The following is a 20,514-nucleotide window of genomic DNA, read 5'->3' as shown; positions in this document are numbered from 1 at the left end:
GCTCTGTTGCCTAGGCTAGAGCACAGTGGTGTGATCTCAGCTCACTGCAACCTCCACCTCCCAAGTTCAAGTGATTCTTCTGCCTCAGACTCCTGAGTAGCTGGGATTACAGGCACACACCGCCACTGTGCCCAGCTAAGTTTTGAATTTTTAGTAGAGATGGGGTTTCACCATCTTGGCCAAGCTAGTCTCGAACTCCTGACCTCATGATCCACCCCGCCCGGCCTGTATTTTTTTTTTTTTTTTAAGAGATGGAGTCTTGCTCTGTTGTCCAGGCTGGAGTGCACTGGCGTGATCTCGACTCACTGCAACACCTGCCTCCAGGTTTCTAGTAATTCTTTTGCCTCAGTCGCCCAAGTACCTGAGACTACAGGCGCATGCCACCATGCCTGGCTAATTTTTTTTTTGTATTTTAGTAGAGACAGGGTTTCACTGTGTTGCCCAGGCTGGTCTCGAACTCCTGAGCTCAGGCAATCCATCCACCTTAGCCTCCCAATGTGCTAGGACTACAGGCATGAGTGACTGTGCCCGGCCAAAAACCTTAGTTTTATCTAGTGCCATTCCTTCCACAGATTTCTAAGTATTTTATTTTCCCTTTGATCATACTCCTGAAATAGGGAAGAACAGAATTATGACCCTTATTGTAAAGTTTAAGAAGCCAAGGCCCAGAGAGGTTGAACAACTTATTAAAGGAAATTCTGCAAAGCAGGAGCAGGACGGGTAAGATACCATGTGCTACCTCTCCTACTTATAGATCAGAGTTTTATGAGGGGCAGCTTACCCTGTCCACAGGCCTTGGGTCACACTGCTCACAAAGGTAGTGCTCCACATCTGAGTTCACTCCCATACAATCACAGTGCTGCCATACCTGCAGAAAAACATACAGTTTGGGGGAACATGGAGGCTATGACTTACTGAGAGTGTCCTGGGAGCCCAGAATAAAAAATTAGCAATAGGTCAGGGTAAAGTAAAAGAGGAACTAAGTGATAACTGGGTGAATGAGATATTGGAGATAAATGATAAAATAGGAGGAAAACAGAATAATGACTTTTCTGAGCAAAAGTATACAGATTGACTCATAATCTGTAGATCCGGGCAAATAAAATGGGGAGATGGAGAGAGAATAGGAAAACAAATGAATAGACTACTAAACTATTACTAAGTAATTTAAGTAAATGCTATGGCTATTCTGAAAGGCTTTACAGCTACAAAATGTTTTTATTTACCCCTGTCTAACTTTATCCTCCCAACAATCCTACGTGTTACTTACAGCCACTTTACACATAAAGTTATATGTTCACATATATTAGTGGGGATACTAGGGCTCAAATTCAGGCTTTGACTCCTTCATCAGGAGCCCTACCTGTATTAACATATTTCACTCTCTCAGAGGATTCATACTAATATGAATTCACTAATTCACTAATGATTCAAAAGGCAAAGCACTATATAAACTACCGTCATTCTCCTTGATCCAGATTATGTGAGAAGTGTACAGTGAAAAGTGGGCAGAAAAAAGGAAAGAGCCAGGCGTGGTGGCTCACGCCTGTAATCCCAACACTTTGGGAGGCCGAGGTGGGCAGATCACTTGAGCTCAGGAGTTCGAGACCAGCCTGGGCAACATGGTGAAACCCCATTTCTATAAAAAAAAATTAGCTGGGCATGGTGGCGCATGCCTGTAATCCTAGCTACTCGAGAGGCTGAGGTGGGAGGACTGCTTGAGCCTGGGAGGCAGAGGTGCAGTGAGCTGAGATCGTGCCACTGCACTCCAGTGTGGGCGACACAGCAAGATCCTATCTTATAAACAAAACAAAAAAACAAGAAGAGAGGAGAGAAGGAAAGAAAAAGAAGGGAAGGATAAAGTGAAAGAAAGAGAGATAAGAGGAGAAAGGCAATATGGTAAACATAGAAACCTAACAGAAACCAAGGCTAAGTTACAGTTCATAAAAAGCCTTTCAAGCCAATCCAAAAGAGGCATGGGCTTCTTCTTTGAATATGGTCACCATGCTCATCAGGACCAAGCTTCTGCTTCATTTCCTGACCCTCACCATGCACTTGTCACACTGGATCATGAGACCTTCATCCTTGTAGAGGCCACAGATACAGCGAATAACATCGTCGTCCTTCTCATGCCCATTCTCCTTTTCAGAGACTGAGGTCTCACTGCTGTCTGCCTCACTTGCTGTCTCTCCCACAATCTCATCGATTTGGGCTGATGCCTCATGCCGGGCATTGTAATAGGCCTTTCGAAGACGGCAAACATCTCTCCCAATTGGGGATTTACGCCCATAGTACTTCTGAAGAAAGCAAATAAAGAAATCATGTTTGGTCCTCTCAATTTGGCTTAACGATTTACCTGAAGAGGTAGCATGACTTTCTTTACCCTCCCATTTTGGTTAACAGATTTTCAATAGTATCAAATATACTGCCAGACAGTTGGTAACAACTTAAACTGAACTAAAATAAATTCAAGTTAGAATCTGCAAGTTATTTTTTCATTTGCTCAATTGACCTGTCATTCAATTCTGTCACGGGCCTTCTTGTCCACAAGATCAAATACACAGAGATCATGAAATATGAATTAATGTCACAAGCATAATGTAGTGTAGAAGTTCAACATACACCTTTGTCTTGTGGATATCTGTGACAGATCTACAGGTGTTGAATCTATGTGGAAGGTGGGTTTCAGTAGGAAGAATGTTACAATTTGAGATTGCTCTAATTCTTCTCTCGCTTGTCTATTTTTCTTTCTCATTTCGTCTTTCAACTTCAATTATTCCTTTATCTAGTAGGTGCTTTGGTCTTCCAAACACCTCTCCAAGGTATGTCAAAATTACTGAATAATCTCCTCTCTTCTATGCACCATACAGTAGTCCATCCTGTCCTTTAAATCAGTTCAAGGCCACTTTCTCTCCAATGAGCTTCAGCTATTCCATAATCTATCACTGTGATACTCCTCAATTCCACCCTCAAGATGTATTACTGGCCAGGCGCCGTGGCTCACGCCTGTAATCCCAACACTCTGGAAGGCCAAGGTGGGCAGATCACCTGAGGTCAGGAGTTCAAGACCAGCCTGGCCAACGTGCTGAAACCCTGTCTCTACTAAAAATACAAAATTAGCCAGGCGTGGTGGCAGGCGCCTGTAATCCCAGCTACTCAGGAGGCTGAAGCAGGAGAATTGCTTGAACCCAGGAGGCAGGCGGAGGTTGCAGTGAGCCGAGATCATGCCATTGCACTCCAGCCTGGGTGACAGAGCAAGACTCTGTCTCATTAAAAAAAAAAAAAAATATATATATATATATATACACACACACACACACACATACATACATACACACACACATATATATATAAAACATTTACCTACACATATTTCTGAATATTTCACATGTACTTATTTTGAGGAAAGAAACTACAGATATTAGTTAAATGTATTAAAATATATAATGCAGTCATAAAGGTTTAATACTAAATTAGTTTTTTACAAAAATTTTTTTTTGAGGGGGAATGATTTAACCTTCCATTCTAGTCATATCAATGTCTTCATATATAGCCTTCTATAATATTTAGTATACTGTAACACATACCCCAAGGGTACTCAATAAAAATGACTGGCTTTTCCAACCAGAAATATGGCTGATAGAGGAGGATAAAAATCTTAAACTTCTATACGAATTCTCTTCAGAACAAACTTGTGAAATCTGTTTGAAGTCAGTGAAAAATACCTCAGCATTCCGAAAGACTTTGAGCATGTCAGCATCAAAAGCTTCCACTGTCTTATAGTAACCAATGAGGATCTGCTTCTCTATGGTGATAAGATCTAGGGGATCAGAGATCTTCTCATAATAATCAGCATTCCTGCAACACAAAGCCAGGGTGTCAATCTGGCACACTTAGCACTTTTTAAAAACTCAGATGATTCCCACAAATGTGAACCTACTTTTTCTTTGGGGGAAGGTTCAAAAGTGGAGCTGCCAGTGCTTGCCGGGAAGAATCTGCAAAAGAATGTGAGGTTTAGTAGAAAGACTCTACCATACAAGGGAGGCAAGCATCTCCTAACTGGAAGAGGAGAATCCCTCAAATTAAAAGTGAGAGAAAAATCCAAGTCTTTTTTTTTTTTTTTTTTTGAGACAGAGTCTCACTCTTGTCGCCCAGGCTGGAGTGCAGTGGCGTGATCTTGGCTCACTGCAACCTCTACCTCCTGGGTTTAAGCGATTCTTCTGTCTCAGCCTCCCGAGTAGCTAGGAGTACAGGTGTGTACCCCGACGCCCGGCTAATTTTTTTTTTTTTTTTTTTTGAGACAGAGTCTTGCTCTGTCGCCCAGGCTGGAGTGCAGTGGCACCATCTGGGCTCACTGAAAGCTCCGCCTCCTGGGTTCACACCATTCTCCTGCTTCAGCCTCCCAAGTAGCTGGGACTACAGGCGCCCGCTACTGCACCTGGCTAATTTTTTGTATTTTTAGTAGAGATGGGGTTTCACCATGTTAGCCAGGATGGTCTTGATCTCCTGACCTCATGATCTGCCCACCTTGGCCTCCCAAAGTGCAGGGATTACAGGTGTGAGCCACCACGCCCGGCCAATTTTTGTATTTTTAAAAGAGACAGGGTTTCACCATGTTGGCCAGGCTAGTCTTGAACTCCTGACCCTCAGGTGATCCACTTGCCTCGGCCTCCCAAAGTGCTGGGATTACAGGCGTGAGCCAATGCACCTGACCAAAAATCCAAGTCTTTTTAAGGCCTGTGAAAAATCCACTTTTTCAGATATGTAGGTAAAGGCAGGGAGCAAATGATAGTTCTAAGATTGCCTAGGATATGAAAGATATAGTTGTATCTGCTTGAAAGGTAGCACGATGTTAGTTGGGTAATGAGAAGAACTTCCTATGAAAAATGAGAGATGGGAACTTATTGAGAGTAATTTGCTTAGGGCAAATTACTACTCAATAAATCTTACAATAGCAAAAAGAACATCTTATCTGAAAAGTGTTTTCTAGTTCTCATTAACTGTCCTTAATTAATAGTAATTTGTTTGGCTGGGGATGGGCGCGGTGGCTCACATCTGTAATCTCAGCACTTTGAGAGGTCAAGGCGGGCGGATCATGAGGTCAGGAGATCAAGACCATCCTGGCTAACATGGGGAAACTCCGTCTCTACTAAATAAAAAAATTAGCTGGGCGTGGTGGCAGGCGCCTGTAGTCCCAGCTACTCGGGAAGCTGAGGCAGGAGAGTCACTTGAACCTGGGAGGTGGAGGTTGCAGTGAACAGAGATCACGCCACTGCACTCCAGCCTGGGCAACAGAGCGGGACTCTGTCTTTAAAAAAAAAAAAAAAAAGAAAAAGAAAAAGAAAAAGAAAAAACGCCGGGCGCACTGGCACACGCCTATAATCCCAGCACTTTGGGAGGCCGAGGTGGGCAGATCACAAGGTCAAGAGATTGAGACCATCCTGGCCAACATGGTGAAACCCTGTCTCTAGTAAAAATATTAAAAAAAAAAAAAAAAAAAAATTAGCTGGTCGTGGTGGCACACGCCTGCAATCCCAGCTACTTGGGAGGCTGAGGCAGGAGAACTGCTTGAACCCAGGAGGCAGAAGTTGCAGTGAGCCAAGATTGCACCACTGCACTCCAGCCTGGGCAACAGAATGAGACTCTGTCTCAAAAAAAAAAATTTGGCGGGGTGCAGTGGCTCACGCCTGTAATCCCAGCACTTTTAGCAGCTGAGGTGGGCAGATAACTTGAGGTCAGGAGGTCGAAAACGACTTGGCTAACATGTTGAAACCCCATCTCACTACCAAAAATACAAAAATTAGCCAGGCATGGTGGCGCACACCTGAAGTCCCAGCTACTCAGGAGGCTGAGGTGGGAAAATCATCTGAACCCATGAGGTGGAGGATGCGGTCAGCCAAGATTGCACCACTGAACTCCAACCTGGGTGACAGACTGAGACCCTGTCTAACACAATAAAAATAAAGGCCGGGCATGGTGGGTCACATCTCTAATCCCAGCATTTTGGGAGGCCGAGATGGGTGGATCACGAGGTCAGGAGTTCAAGACCAGCCTGGTCAACATGGTGAAACCCTGTCTCTACTAAAAAATACAAAACTTCACCGGGTGTGGTGGTGTGCACCTGTAGTCCCAGCTGCTCAGAAGGCTGAGGCAGGAGAATCGCTGGAACCCGGGAAGCAGAGGTTGCAGTGAGCCGAGATCATGCCACTGCACTCCAGCCTGGGCAACAGAGCGAGACTTCGTCTCAAAAAAAAACAATAAAATAAAATAAAATAAAATAATAATAAATACAAAAAGTACTGGCTGGGCACGGTGGCTCACGCTTGTAATCCCAGCACTTTGGGAGGCCGAGGTGGGCAGATCATGAGATCAGGAGATTGAGACCATCCTGGCCAACACAGTGAAACCCCGTCTCTACTAAAAATACAAAAAAATTAGCCGGGTGTGGTGGCAGGTGCCTGTAGTCCCAGCTACTCAGGAGGCTAAGGCAGGAGAATGGCGTGAACCCGGGAGGCGGAGCTTGCAGTGAGCCCAGATCGCGCCACTGCACTTCAGCCTGAGCAACAGAGTGAGACTCGGTCTTAAAAAAAAAAAAAAAAAAAAAATTACTATTACTCTGTTGGGTATGGATCCAATTAAATTCCAGATACTGAATAATTTAGTACTGTACTGTGAATATTTTCTGTAACTGATTTTTCCTGTAACAGTTACTCTGTATTATGAAAATGGAATTTATGGTGAGGGGCCACTTCTCATTTGCTACCATACTCCATACTTAATTTCTGGCAATTTCACTAGAGAGTAAAAAAGGCTGTGTTTCATGCTCATAATGCAGTGACATGGTAGATATACTTACTGCAGTTTCATGTTCGGTCAGATGAGCCTACTTGAGAATGCAGGACAGACATGGTGGCTCATGCCTATAAGCCCAGAACTTTGGTAGGTCGAGGCAGAAGGAGCGCTTGAGGCCAGGAGTTCAAGACCAGCCTGGGCAACACAGCGAGACCTCCATCTCAAAAAAAAAAAAAAAAAAAAAAAGAGAACGCAGAGAGTATGATTTAATTTGGGAATGTAAATGGAATAGGTGCCTCAAAATTCAAAACTTTACATCTTACATCTTAGGGCAGTTTGGTCCCCATTTTCCTCTTTATATCCTTAGGTTAACGAAACTGCAAAAAGCCACTATAAAATCAAAGAGAATCAGGGGACAGAAAAAGAAATTAAAAAGAAAAGAAATGCCCACGAGCTGTGGCTTACACCTGTAATCCCAGCACTTTGGGAGGCCTAGACAGAAGGATCACTTAAGCCCAGGAGTCTGAGACTAGCCTGGGCAATACAGCAAGACCCTATCTCTATTTATTAAAAAATAAAAAGAAAAAAGAAAAAAGAACGAATTTGAAGGTGGTTATAGTCACCTTTATAAGAGATGATACCATCACAAATTTCTTTGAAGATCTGGGCTAGGCGGGCTGCCCGAGCCACTTCAATATTTTCCTCTGCAGCTGCCAACCGTCTTGTTCGAACAGATCGAGCTGTCTGCAGGGCAGAGAACTGGGTCATGAAGACATCTGGAAGAATAAAGTGAAAATTAAGTTTCAGGAAACAAGGAGCTCTACATGACTTTCTCTTTCCCAATGGATTGCCGCCATTTGCTCTATTTTCCCCTGAAGTGATTAAGTAGATTAGTGGGCACAGAGTTCTTTCTATCTTCTGTAATGAGAAATCAGGAAACACTGGAATTTACTGGAGACAAAATGCTGCAAGAGGGACCTTAACTTAGTGCTCAAATGCAATACAGTACAGTAGTTGTAAGTCTGGGCTTCAAAATCAATCTATCAGCATCTGAATTCTGGCATCACTGCTTATCAGCTGTGTGATCTTGGGCAAGTTATTTAACCCATGTGTCAGCTTCTCAAACATAAAATGGGAATAATGGTAGTACTTCCCTCATGAGGAAATAATGCAGGTTAAATGACATAATGCCTTTAATGTGTTTAGCTCAGTACCTGACATGTAAGTACTCTGTAAATGATACCTGTTATTATCAGAAGAAGCAAACTAGTTAGGATATAAGTTCAAAGAATTTATGCCAATCAAATCATCGACAGGATGTAAGATTCTGGACAAATTTTTATATCTAGTTAGCATTCAGCATATCCCTCACACATCACACAGAATTCCTTCTATCTTTTCAGGGGAAGAAGGAAAGGATTAAAAAAAAGAGCATGATCTTTTGAACACTCTGTTTTCAGTTAGAAAGGATGCTTGGACATGCTAGTTCCTCTGCTTTCAGTCTCTTCTGGATAATATCTGAACTCAGGAGTGCTGTTATATTATTCATGCATGAAGGTTAGAAAAAGGAAACCTGGTGGTTTGTGAGTACAGTGCTAATCTGAATGTGAGAAAAAAAGGTCTTCAAACTGATAATGACCTGTCCCCCACTGAATCTGAATGTGAGAAATGAGCCGTCCCCAGCTGAATCTGAATGTGAGATAAAAAGGTCTTCAAACTGATAATGACTTGTCCACCCACTGATAATTACCCGTCCCCCACCCCAATTTCCCCAGTGGATTTAGTATCACTATTTACTCTGTCTCCAAGTTATTTTCAAGGTAGGAAGTAACAAAGAGGGCCCACTATCTATCTGATACCTAATGACTATTTCAGACTATAGGTCACGTTTGAAAGGCTGTAGGAGGAGGTTTCTTTCTATTCCCTGAAGAGAGGAAAGTTGAAGAACTGGGGTGGACAGATTACTACTGACTGATGAGTATATATTTGGATCATAACTTTTTTGTTCCAATACTAAAAGGAGTTGTTAAATAGATTATCTGCTGGAAAGCAACTAAAATAAATTAACAGAAATGTTTCAGCGGGGTGTGGTGGCTTACGCCTGTAATCCCAGCACTTTGGGAGGCTGAGGCAGGTGAATCACCTGAGGTCAGGAGTTTGGAGACCAGCCTGGCCAACATGGTGAAAGCCCCTCTCTACTAAAAATACAAAAATTAGCCAAGCATGGTGGCAGGCACCTGTAATCCCAGCTACTCGGGAGGCTGAGGCAGCATAATTGCTTGAACCCAGGAGGAAGAGGTTGCAGTGAGCTGAGATCGTGCCATTGCACTCCAGTCTGGGCAACAAGAGTGAAACTCTGTCTCAAAAAATAAAGAAAGAAAAATGTTTCAAATGCCTTACCAGACTTGATATTCCCATCATCTCGGCAGATCCCATTCCAACGGGTATATAATGATGCTGAGTGAATATTATCACTGGTGTGCTTTACTTCCTCCTGTTTTTGATGAATCTTCTCCCAGTTTCGGACCAAGAATACATGATGCTTTAATACAAAGTTCCTGCAAGGAAGGAAAAAAAATCTTCCTTTATTCATTAATTAAATAAGCATTTATTACATGTCTACTCTGTGGAAGTCATTGTTAGATGATATAGGTGAACTGAACTGTTGTAAAGATAATTATATGGGCAAAGCATTATTCAATTTTGTATCTTGACTTTTTTTACATTACGTAAAACATGTAATATTTACATACATCTGGCAAGCAACAATTAAAGGCTGCAAAAATGCTGGCAAGTGAAACAGCCTGACCAGAAGGCAGAGATTTATTTGTACAAATTCTAAATATAGTTGTCAAGATGAAGTAGGGTCTTAGGATCAGCTATAACAAGGAGAACTGGACTGGCAAATAAAGGCAAAGATATGTAACATGGATAGGCACTGGGCAAACTATGTTAGGTGCAGTGCTGCCATATGGTTCCCTAAACTTACTATTTTTTTTTGAGTTGAAGTCTCCCTCTGTCACACAGGCTGGAGTGCAGTGGCGTGATCTTGGCTCACTGCAACCTCCGCTTCCTGGGTTCAAGCAATTCTCTTGTCTCATCTCCTGAGTAGCTGGGGTTATAGGCGCCTGCCACCACGCCCAGATAATTATTGTATTTTTAGTAGAGACAGGATTTCCCTATGTTGGCCAGGCTGGCCTTGAACTCCTGACATCAGGTGATCCGCCCACCTTGGCCTCCCAAAGTGCTGGGATTACAGTGGTGGCATGAGCCACTGTGCCTGGCCCTGGTTTCTTAAACTTAAATGAGTTATGTGTATCTTGACTGATCCTATACAATTTTGATGATTCCATTATTCAATTTCCACAACAGGACATATGTAAATAGATGTGATCTTGGATAAATCTCAAGGTATGTGTCTCACTTCTCACTTAAATGGAGATCAGACTAATTTTCTAGTTCCTGCACATTGGAATCCCCTGGGAGACTTTATAAAGTCTGATAAACTACTGATACAAACTACTGATACCTGGGTTCCACCTCTGCAAATTCAGATTTAAGTGGTCTAGGGTGTGGCCTGGGCCTTGGGAGTTTTTCAAAGCTGCCTATGTTAATAGGCAGCCAAAGTAGGAACCACTGGACTGGTTTTTCCGAAATTTAAAATTTCTATGACTCAAAGGGAAATAGAATGAAAGGGGCTAAAATTACACAATGGTTATAAATAAGGATAAACTTTCAACAAATAGGACATACTCACTTGTTTGCTTCCAAAAGGGACAATTCTTATCTGAATACAGGGAACAGCAGAAATTACCACCAAAGATCCTTTCTATTGCTCTGTTAACACGTCAACAAAGCAGGTATTCTGTTTATTTTTTTATTTTTTATTTTTTTGAGACGGAGTTTCGCTCATGTTGCCCAGGCTAGAGCATAATGGCGCGATCTCAGTTCACTGCAACCTCCGCCTCCTGGGTTCAAGCAATTCTCCTGACTTAGCCTCCTGAGTAGCTGAGATTACAGGCATGCACCACCATGCCTGGCTAATTTTTAGTAGAGACGGGGTTTCTCCATGTTGGTCAGGCTGGTCTCAAACTCCCAAACTCAGGTGATCCGCCTGCCTTGGCCTCCCAAAGTGGTGGGATTATAGGCATGAGCCACTGTGCCCAGCCAAAGCAGGTATTCTTCATTTTTTCTCTACCACGAATTCCTTTGACAGTCTGATGAAGCCTATGGGACGATTCTTTGAACAATTATTTTTAAATTACTTCAAAAAATTTAAATTATTTAAAAATTTTGGGCCAGGCATGGTGGCTCATGCCTGTAATCCTAGGACTTTGGGAGGCCGAGGTAGGTGGATCAACTGAAGTCAGGAGTTCGAGGCCAGCCTGGCCAATATGGTGAAACCCCATTTCTATTAAAAGTACAAAAACTAGCTGGGTGTGGTGGAGTGCACCTGTAATCCCAGCTACTCAGGAGGCTAAGGCAGGAGAATCGCTTGAACCCTGGAGTTGGAGGGTGCAGTGAGCCGAGATCATGCCATTGCACTGCAAAGGCACATTGCAGAGCAAGACTCTGTCTAAAAAGAAAAAAAAAAAAAAAAAGCAAGGCCTTTCCATGTTGCCCAAGATGGTCTTGAATTCCTGGGCTTAAGTAATTTTCCTGCCTCAGCCTCCTGAGTAGAGGGGTCTACAGGGATATGTGGAAACGTTATTTCATTTAGAAATTAGGGAACATAAGATGGTCTGGTGTGTTGGCTCATATCTGTAATCCCCGTGCCTTGGGAGGTCAGTGCGGGAGGATAGCTTGAGCCCAGGAGTTTAGGACCAACCTGGGCAACACAGTGAGATCTTGTCTCTACAAAAAATTAAAAATAAAAAAAAAATTAGCCAGGTGTGGTGGCAGGTGCCTGCAGCCCCAGCTACTTGGAAGGATGAGGCGGGGGGATCACCTAAGCCCAGGAATTGGAGGCTGCAGTAAACTATGATTGCAGTGAGCCAGGCCTCTGCATTCCAGCCTGGGCGACAGTGTGAGAACTCCGCACTACAAAAAAAAAAAAAAAAAAAAAAAAAAAAAAAAAAAAAAAGGAAATTAGGTGAGATAAGAATGTATTTCCTCGGTCAGGCGCGGTGGCTCATGCCTGAAATCGCAGCACTTTGGGAGGCCAAGGCAGGTGGATCACAAGGTCAGATCGAGACCATCCTGGCTAACACAGTGAAACCCCATCAAAAAAAAAAAAAAATTAGCCAGACGTGATGGCAGCTGCCTGTAGTCCCAGCTACTCAGGAGCCTGAGGTAGGAGAATGGCATGAACCCGAGAGGTGGAGCCTGCAGTGAGCCAAGATTGCACCACTGCACTCCAGCCTGGGCAACACAGCGAGACTCCGTCTCAAAAAAAAGAATGTATTTCCTCCATCCAAGTTCACAGATCCCCTGAACCCTTTGGCTTAAGACAAAAGAAAGTGGATCAACAATATAGAAGTTTCATAATTTTTTACACAGATAAGCAATCATATAACTTAAAGGGAACATGGATAAGAGTATTTCCTTTTTACCTTTCACGATTGGACATGGGCTTCATCTGTAATTGGGGGGTCAATCTAGTTGGGGTATTGATATTTTCATTGGGTTCCTCAGAGAGATGGCCTCTCTGAAAAAGAGATGGATCAGATTAGAGATTTAAAAAAATATCAGTCAGAAATAATCTCCAAGAATATTAAAACCACTCTTAAGATGCCACCCTCTGGTAATTCCCTTATTCCAGCAATTGCCTCTAAGCATCTCATAAACAGCTTTTGGGGAAAGTCATTAGATAATTATTCACCCGTTTCTTCAGCTTGTGCTTAGACTTTCTCTTCTCTTTTGACCGTCCAGATTTTTTGTGTGTGGCCATGGGCTGGCTGTTTTTGCTGCTGCTGAGTCCATTCACACGCTGACTCTTGCCTCCGATGATTCCTCGACATTTCTCAAATCCACACTTACAAAGTTGCTTTGAAGAGAGAGAATAATTTTTTTATTTTTATTTTTTTGAGACACGGTCTTTCCTGTCATTCAGGCTGAAGTACAGTAGTACGATCATGGCTCACTGCAGTCTCAACCTCCTGGGCTCAACTGATCCTCCTATCTCAGTCTCCCCAGTAGCTGACATTACAGGTGCATGCCACTATGCCAGGCTAATTTTTGTATTCTGTGTAGAGACAGGGTTTCGCCATGTTGAGCAGGTTGGTCTCGAACTCCAGGGCTCAAGCAGCTCTCCCACCTTGGCCTCCCAAAGTGCTGGGATTATAGGTGTGAGCCACTGTGACCAACTTTTATTTTTAGCTTGCAGTTTCATTTACCAGCTTAAAAAGGATGTCTGAGCATTTGGACACACATTAAGTATAAATCAAGAAATCTGCATATATGGGAAAACAACTGATTGAGAGTATAAATAGAAATGGGTTTCCACTGGAATAGAAAGGATGGATTAAATTTTAGGAAAACTTCTTCCCCAGAAAAGTTAACAACTGAGTGGAGACCAAAAACAACAGGGCAATCTCTTTCTTCAAAGTAATTGGGCACTATGTATCCGAGACAGGTGGTGTACAGAGTGAAAAACTGTCCTCTCCTATATACTTCTTTAAAACAAATTTTTAAAACGGCCAGGTGTGGTGGCTCACACCTGTAATCCCAGCACTTTGGGAGGCCAAGGTGGGTGGATCACGAGGTCAGGAGATCGAGACTATTCTGGCTAACACAGTGAAATCCCACCTCTACTAAAAAAATACAAAAAATTAGCCGGGCATGGCGGCAGGTGCCTATAGTCTCAGCTATTTTTGGGAGGCTGAGGCAGGAGAATGGAGTGAACCTGGGAGGCAGAGCTTGCAGCAAGCCGAGATCACACCGCTGCACTCCAGCCTGGGCGACAGAGTAAGACTGTCTCAAAAAAAAATTAATTAAAAAAAAACCAAACATGAAATGCTTCAGTAATCTGTTTGTCATCGTTGCATAGGGGCCATGCTAATCTTCTTCATATCTTTCCAATTTTAGTATATATGCTGTCAAAGCAAGCACTTAATTAAAAAATTTGGCTGGGCATGGTGGCTCAGGTCTGTAATCCCAGCACTGTGGGAGCCTGAGGTGGGAGAATTGCTTGAGTCCAGGAGTTTGTGACCAGCCTGGACAAAAGAAGGAGACACCATCTCTACAAAAAATTAAAAAAAAAAAAAAATTAGTAAGGCACAGTGGTGCACGCCTGTGGTCCCAGGTACTCAGAAGGGTATGGTGGGAAGACTGCTTAAGCCCAGGAGATAAAGCCTGTGGTGAGCCATGATCACATCACTGCATTCTAGTGTGGGCCACAGAACAAGATCCTGTCTTCATAACAAAAAATTTTAACCATTTTAGAGAAGGGGTCCCGTTCTGTGGCCCAGGTTGGCCTTGAACTCCTAGGCTCAAGTGATCCTCCTGCCTCAGCCTCTCGAGTATCTGGGACTATAGGTAAGTATGCACTACTGTGCCCAGGCTCCCATGTAATTCTTCTCTTCCTTTATTCTTTTCTTTTTTTTTTTGAGCTGGAATCTCACTCTGTCACCCAGGCTGGAGTGCATTGGCACGATCTCTGCAACCTCCGCCTCCTGGGTTCAAGCGATTCTTCTGCCTCAGCCTCATGAGTAGCTGGGACTACAAGTGTGCACCACCATGCCCAGCTGATTTTTGTATTTTTAGTAGAGACGGGGTTTCACCATATTGGTCAGGCTGATCTCAAACTCCCGACCTCATGATTTGCCTGCCTTGGCCACCCAAAGTGCTGGGATTACAGGTGTGAGCCACCACATCCAACCTCTTTTTCTTTTTTTGTGTTTGAGACAGGGTCTTGCTCTGTTTGACAGGCTGCAGTGCATTGGTGTGGTCCTGGCTCACTGCAACCTCCACCTTCTGGGCTCAAGCAATCTTCCCACCTTAGCCTCCCAAGTAGCTGGGACCACAGGCATGTGTGACCACACTTGGCTAGTTTTTGTATTTTTTTGGTAGGGACAGGGTTTCACCATGTTACCCATGCTGGTCTTGAACTCCTAGACTACAAGCAATCCGCTTGCCTCAGCCTTGCAAAGTGCTGGGATTACAGGAGTGAGTCATTGCGCCTGACCTCCCATATACTTTTTTTTTTTGAGACACAGTTAGTCTGGCTTTGTCACCCAGGCCAGAGTGCAGTGGTGCAGTCTCGGCTCAATGTAATGCAACCTCCGCCTCCAGGGTTGAAGCAATTCTCCTGCCTTAGCCTCCAAGAAACTGGGATTACAGGTGCATCCCACCATGTCCAGCTAATCTTTGTATTTTTGATAGATGGGGTTTTGTCATGTTGGCCAGGCTGGTCTTAAAATTCTGAGCTCAAGTGATCTGCCCACATCAGTCTCACAAAGTGCTGGGATTAAAGGTATGAACCAGTGTCCAGCCTCTCACATACTTCTTAATGGCTCCAAGTCAATCATGTTTACTAAAAGCTCATGTTATTACAGCATTGTAAGGGATAAAGTTCAATCTCCCTCTAGGATTTATTATTCTTACCTGTTTTTCCACATTGAAGGAATGAAAGTTATAATCATAAGTGAGTTCAGTCCCAGCTGGCATATCTTTAAGAGCATAGAGTCCAATCCGGTATACTCCATTAACAGACCTGTAAAGAGAGAAAACAGAGTTATAAAGGCTGGATTTTTTTTTTTTTTTGAGACGGAGCGCCCCTCTGTTGCCCAGGCTGGAGTGCAGTGGTGTGATCTCAGTTCACTGCAAGCTCTGCTTCCCCGGGTCAAGTGATTTTGCTGCCTCAGCCTCCTGAGTAGCTGGGATTACAGGCGTAAGCCACCACACCTGGCTAATTTTCGTATTTTTAGTAGAGACGGGGTTTCACCATGTTGGCCAGGCTGGTCTTGAACTCCTGACCTCAGGTGATCTGCCCGCCTCGGCCTCCCAAAGTGCTAGGATTACAGGCATGAGCCACCACGCCCGGCCTCCACTTTCAATCTCTTTTCTATCCTTGGCAGCCTGTATAATACTGCCAGAGTAAGAATTCTAAATAATTTTTCTTGAAGACATGGTCTGTGTTGTCAATTAGGCTTTAAGTTTTCCTGCTTGATATTCAGAGTCCTTCTAAATTATGGCTCACCTGTAATCCCAGCACTTTGGGAGGTTGAGGTGGGAGGATCACCTGAGGCCAAGAGTTCGAGACCAGACCAGGCGCGGTAGCTCACGCCTGTAATCCTAGTACTTTGGGAGGCCTAGGCAGGTGGGTCACCTGAGGTCAGGAGTTTGAGACCAGTGCGGCCGACATGGCAAAACTGTCTCTACTAAAAGTATAAAAATTAGCCAGGCAAGGCCACACGCGGTGGCTCATACCTGTAATCCCAGCATTTTGGGAGGCTGAGGGCAGATCACAAGGTCAGGAGTTCAAGACCAGCCTGGCCAACACAGTGAAACCCCGTCTCTACTAAAAATACAAAAATTGGCCGGGTGCAGTGGCTCAAGCCTGTAATCCCAGCACTTGGGAGGCCGAGGCAGGCGGATCACAAGGTCAGGAGATCGAGACCATCCTGGCTAACATGGTGAAACCCCGTCTCTACTAAAAATACAAAAAAAATGGCCAGGCATGGTGGCGGGCGCCTGTAGTCCCAGCTACTCGGGAGGCTGAGGCAGGAGAATGGCGTGAACTCAGGGGGTGGAGCCTGCAGTGAGCCGAGATGGTGACACTACACTCTAGCCTGGGCGACAGAGCAAGACTCTGTCTCAAAAAACAAAAACAAAAACAAAAAAACAACAACAACAAAAAACACAAAAATACAAAAATTAAGGCTGGGTGGGGTGGCTCACATCTATAATCCCAGCACTTTGGGAGGCTGAGGCAGGCAGATCATGAGGTCAGGAGTTCGAGACCAGTTTGACCAATATGGTGAAACCCCATCTCTACTAAAAACACGAAAATTAGCCGGGCATGGTGGCGCGCACCCATAATCCCAGCTACTCAGGAGGCTGCGGCAGGAGAATCGTTTGAACCCGGGAGGCGGAGGTTGCAGTGAGTCAAGATTGCACCACCGCACTCCAGCCTGGGCGATAGAGTGAGACTCCATCTCACACACACACACACACACACACACACACACACACACTAGCCAGGCATGGTGGCACGTGCCTGTACTCCCAGCTACTCAGGAGGCTGAGGCAGGAGAATCACTTGAACCCAGGAGGCGGAGGTTGCGGTGAGCCGAGATCCCGTCACTGCACTCTAGCCTGGGCAACAGGGCAGACTCCGTCTCAAGAAAACAAAGAAAGAAACAAAGAAACAAACAAAAACTAGCTGGGCATGGTGGCACATGCCTGTAATCCCAGCTACTTGGGAGGCTGAGGCAGGAGAATGACTTGAATCCCTGAGGTAGAGGTTGCAGTGAGCTGAGATCATGCCACTGCATTCCAGCCTGGGCAACAGAGCGAGACTCAGTCTCAAAAATAAAATTTAAAAAAAAGGCTTTAGTTCACTTATTAAATGAATTAAAATTACTTTTTATGGCTTACCTATACAAATCTTCCAGTTTTACCAATCTCTATCACTTGAGTGCCTCTCTTGTTCTATTATACGTAAGGTAATGATCATTTAGTATTTTAGGTGTCTTTTTGATTTTTGTGTTTTTGTTTTTTCGCTCTGTCTCCAGGCTGGAGTGCAGTGGCACAATCTCGGCTCACTGCAACCTCCAACTCCCGGGTTCAAGCGATTCTCCCACCTCAGCTTCCTGAGTAGCTGGTGGGACTGCGGGTATGTGCCACCACGCCCAGCTAATTTTTTGTATTTTTAGTAGAGACAGGGTTTCACCATATTGGCCAGTATGGTCTCAATCTCCTGAGCTCATGATCCACCCACCTTGGCCTCCCAAAGTGCTGGGATTACAGGCATGAGCCACCGCACTCGGCTGTGTTTTAGGTGTTCAGGAGTTTGTGACTCACCTGGGCAACATAGTGAGACCTTATCTCAATATATTAAAAAAAAAAGAATATAGTCATCATCATTATGGCTAACATTTACTATTTTTTATAATATTTTATATTAACTAATTTCATCCTCCTAACAATTATATAAAAATATGTACTATTATTAGTTATTATAGCCCTCATACTACAAATAAGAAAACTGAGTCACATAGAGTTTGAAACTTGCCCAAAGTTACACAGTTAATAACTTGAGGAATCAAGTTTCAAATTAAGACATTCTGGCTTCAAAATCTTAACTACCATGCCATACTCATAACAAGTTATATCATTAATTCTAAAAGCAATCCTATAGAAAAAAAAACCAATCTTACCAGATAGGCATTATGATATCTATTTTATATATGAAGTATATATGCCTCAGGGTTTGTTTATGGTTATATAGCAATTAAGTGGCATTCAAACCCAGGGGATTAAAACCCAGGCTGTTTGACTCCTTAGTTCTTGTCTCCTTACCAGTGTGGAATACATTAAGGGTTAGATACTGCCCTATTATATGTAACCTTGTCTAAAATTTTTAGTTTTTAGTATTTTTCTTTCCTGAATTCAGAAAGCACTTTTAAAAAAAATTTAATTTTATTTATTTATTTTTTGAGATGGAGTTTTGCTCTTGTTGCCCAGGCTGGAGTGCAATGGCACGAACTCGGCTCACTGCAACCTCTGCCTCCTGGGTTCAAGCCATTCTCCTGCCTCAGCCTCCCAAGTAGCTGGGATTACAGGCACATGCCACTATGCCTGGCTAATTTTGTAATTTTAGTAGAGACAGGGTTTCTCCATGTTGGTCAGGGTCGTCTCGAACTCCTGACCTCTAGTGATCCGCCTGCCTTGGCTTCCCAAAATGCTGGGATTATAGGCGTGAGCCACTGCATCTGGCTAATTTTTATTTTTAAACAGGATCTCTCTCTCATACAGGCTGGAGTACAGTGGCGCAATCTCAGCTTACTGCAACCTCTGCCTCCCTGGCTCAAGCGATCCTCCCACCTCAGCTTCCTGAGTAGCTGGTGGGACTACAGGCATGTGCCACCATGTCCAGCTAATTTTTGTAATTTTAGTAAAGACAGGGTTTCGCCATCTTGCCCGGGCTGGTCTCAAACTCCTGAGCTCAGGTGATCTGCCTGCCTTGGCCTCCCAAAGTGCTGCGATTACAGGCATGACCCACTGAGTCCAGCTGCAGAAAGCATTTGAAATGTATACCAGGAGTTGGCAAACTCTGGTCCACAGGCCACTGCTCCCATCTTTGTAAATAAAGTTTTATAGGTACAAAGCCAACAAGCTTGCTGACTACTGATATATACTGTAACTTTTCTTTTGAGACAGTGTTGATCTGTCACCTATCCTCACGCCTGTAATCCCAGCACTTTGGGAGGCCTAGGCGGGCAGATCACTTGAGGCCAGGAGTTCAAGACCAGCCTGGACAACATGGCAAAACACTGTCTCTACTAAAAATATAAAAATTAGCCAGGTGTAGGGACGCATGCCTTTAGTTACAGCTACTCAGGAGGCTGAGGCACGAGAATCGCTTGAACCCAGGAGGTGGAAGTTGTGGTGAGCCAAAATGGCACCACTGCACTCCAGCCTGGGTGACAGAGCAAGATTCTGCCTCAAAAAAACAAAAACAGAAAACCAAAAAAAAGTATCTTCTGGCCAGGTGTGGTGGCTCATACCTGTAATCCCAGCACTTTGGGAGCCTGAGGAATGAGGATTGCTTGAGCCCAGGAGTTTGAGACCAGCCTGGGCAACATGGCAAAACTCCATCTCTATCAAAATATACAAAAATTAGCCGGGCATGGTGGCATGCGCCTATGGTCCCAGCTACTTGGGAAGCCGAGGTTGCAGTGAGTCAAGATCGTCCCACTGTACTTCAACCCTGGTGACAGAGTGAGACCCTGTCTCCAAAAAAAGGAGGGAAAAGATATCTTCTAGTTGATGTTCTTGCATAAGTCTGGCATAAACACTCATTTCCGTTGGGGACATACTTAGGACTAGAGTTGCTGGTTTACTGGATATGTTTAGCTTTGGTAGGTTGTGCCATTTTTTGAAAGTGTGTATACCAATTTACACTTCTACCAGCAAATCTAAGAGCATTTATGCTGCTCTACCCTTGCCAATACTGTCAGTCTTTAATTTTTGACATTTTGGAGGGTATGTAGTGGTTTTCCAATTTAGTTTAATATTTCCCCTAATAACTGTATCTAACATATTAAGTGCTTTTGTATATTTATTGACCACTTTTATATTCTTTTTAAAGTACCTATTCTTTTACCTATTTTAAAAACTGGATTGTCAGGTCCAGCTTGGTGGCTCACGCTTGTAATCCCAACACTTTGGAAGGCTGAATTGGGCTGATTTATTGAGTCTAGGAGTTCAAGACCAGCCTGGCCAACATGGCACAACCCTGTCTCTATAAAAAATACAAAAAAATTAGCCAGGCATGGTGGTGGATGCCTGTAGTCTCAGCTACTCAGGAGGCTGAGGCAGGTGAATGGCTTGAACCTGGGAGGAGGAGGCTGCAGTGAGCCAAGATCATACTACTGTACTCCAGCTCTGTCTTAAAAAAAAAGGGCTGCTCTGCGCCTATGGAGTAGCCGTTATTTTATTCCTTTACTTTCTTAATAAACTTGCTTTCATTTTATTCTATGGACCCATCTTTAATTCTTTCTTGTGTGAGATCCAAGAACCCTCCCTTGGAGTCTGGATCAGAACCCCTTTCCAGCA

The 20,514-nt window shown here is 43.8% G+C and overlaps 1 protein-coding gene and 1 non-coding gene across 6 annotated transcripts in view; both read right to left on the bottom strand.

Moving 5' to 3' along the window:
- Positions 1 to 20,514, bottom strand: part of ASH1L (ASH1 like histone lysine methyltransferase) — a 220,747-nt gene that overhangs the window by 10,322 nt on the left and 189,911 nt on the right. For all 5 annotated transcript variants that reach the window (XM_073008291.1, XM_007976839.3, XM_037997810.2 and 2 more), the window contains 9 exons: positions 15,337 to 15,445; positions 12,614 to 12,778; positions 12,345 to 12,439; positions 9,193 to 9,350; positions 7,416 to 7,568; positions 3,941 to 3,995; positions 3,726 to 3,858; positions 2,049 to 2,297; positions 782 to 868 (listed from right to left, as the gene is read on the bottom strand). In XM_073008291.1, the coding sequence (XP_072864392.1) occupies positions 782 to 868; positions 2,049 to 2,297; positions 3,726 to 3,858; positions 3,941 to 3,995; positions 7,416 to 7,568; positions 9,193 to 9,350; positions 12,345 to 12,439; positions 12,614 to 12,778; positions 15,337 to 15,445 (1,204 nt within the window). The remainder of the gene's footprint in view (positions 1 to 781; positions 869 to 2,048; positions 2,298 to 3,725; positions 3,859 to 3,940; positions 3,996 to 7,415; positions 7,569 to 9,192; positions 9,351 to 12,344; positions 12,440 to 12,613; positions 12,779 to 15,336; positions 15,446 to 20,514) is intronic.
- On the bottom strand, positions 13,736 to 13,842 carry LOC119624560 (U6 spliceosomal RNA). The gene has a single exon (XR_005240725.2). It is a non-coding gene; the product is annotated as a U6 spliceosomal RNA (small nuclear RNA).

Source organism: Chlorocebus sabaeus, chromosome 20 (assembly GCF_047675955.1).
Source record: "Chlorocebus sabaeus isolate Y175 chromosome 20, mChlSab1.0.hap1, whole genome shotgun sequence".
Classification (NCBI taxonomy): Eukaryota; Metazoa; Chordata; class Mammalia; order Primates; family Cercopithecidae; genus Chlorocebus; species Chlorocebus sabaeus.
The sequence above is the reverse complement of the archived record's forward strand: the minus strand, read 5'-3'. Positions and strand labels throughout refer to the sequence as shown.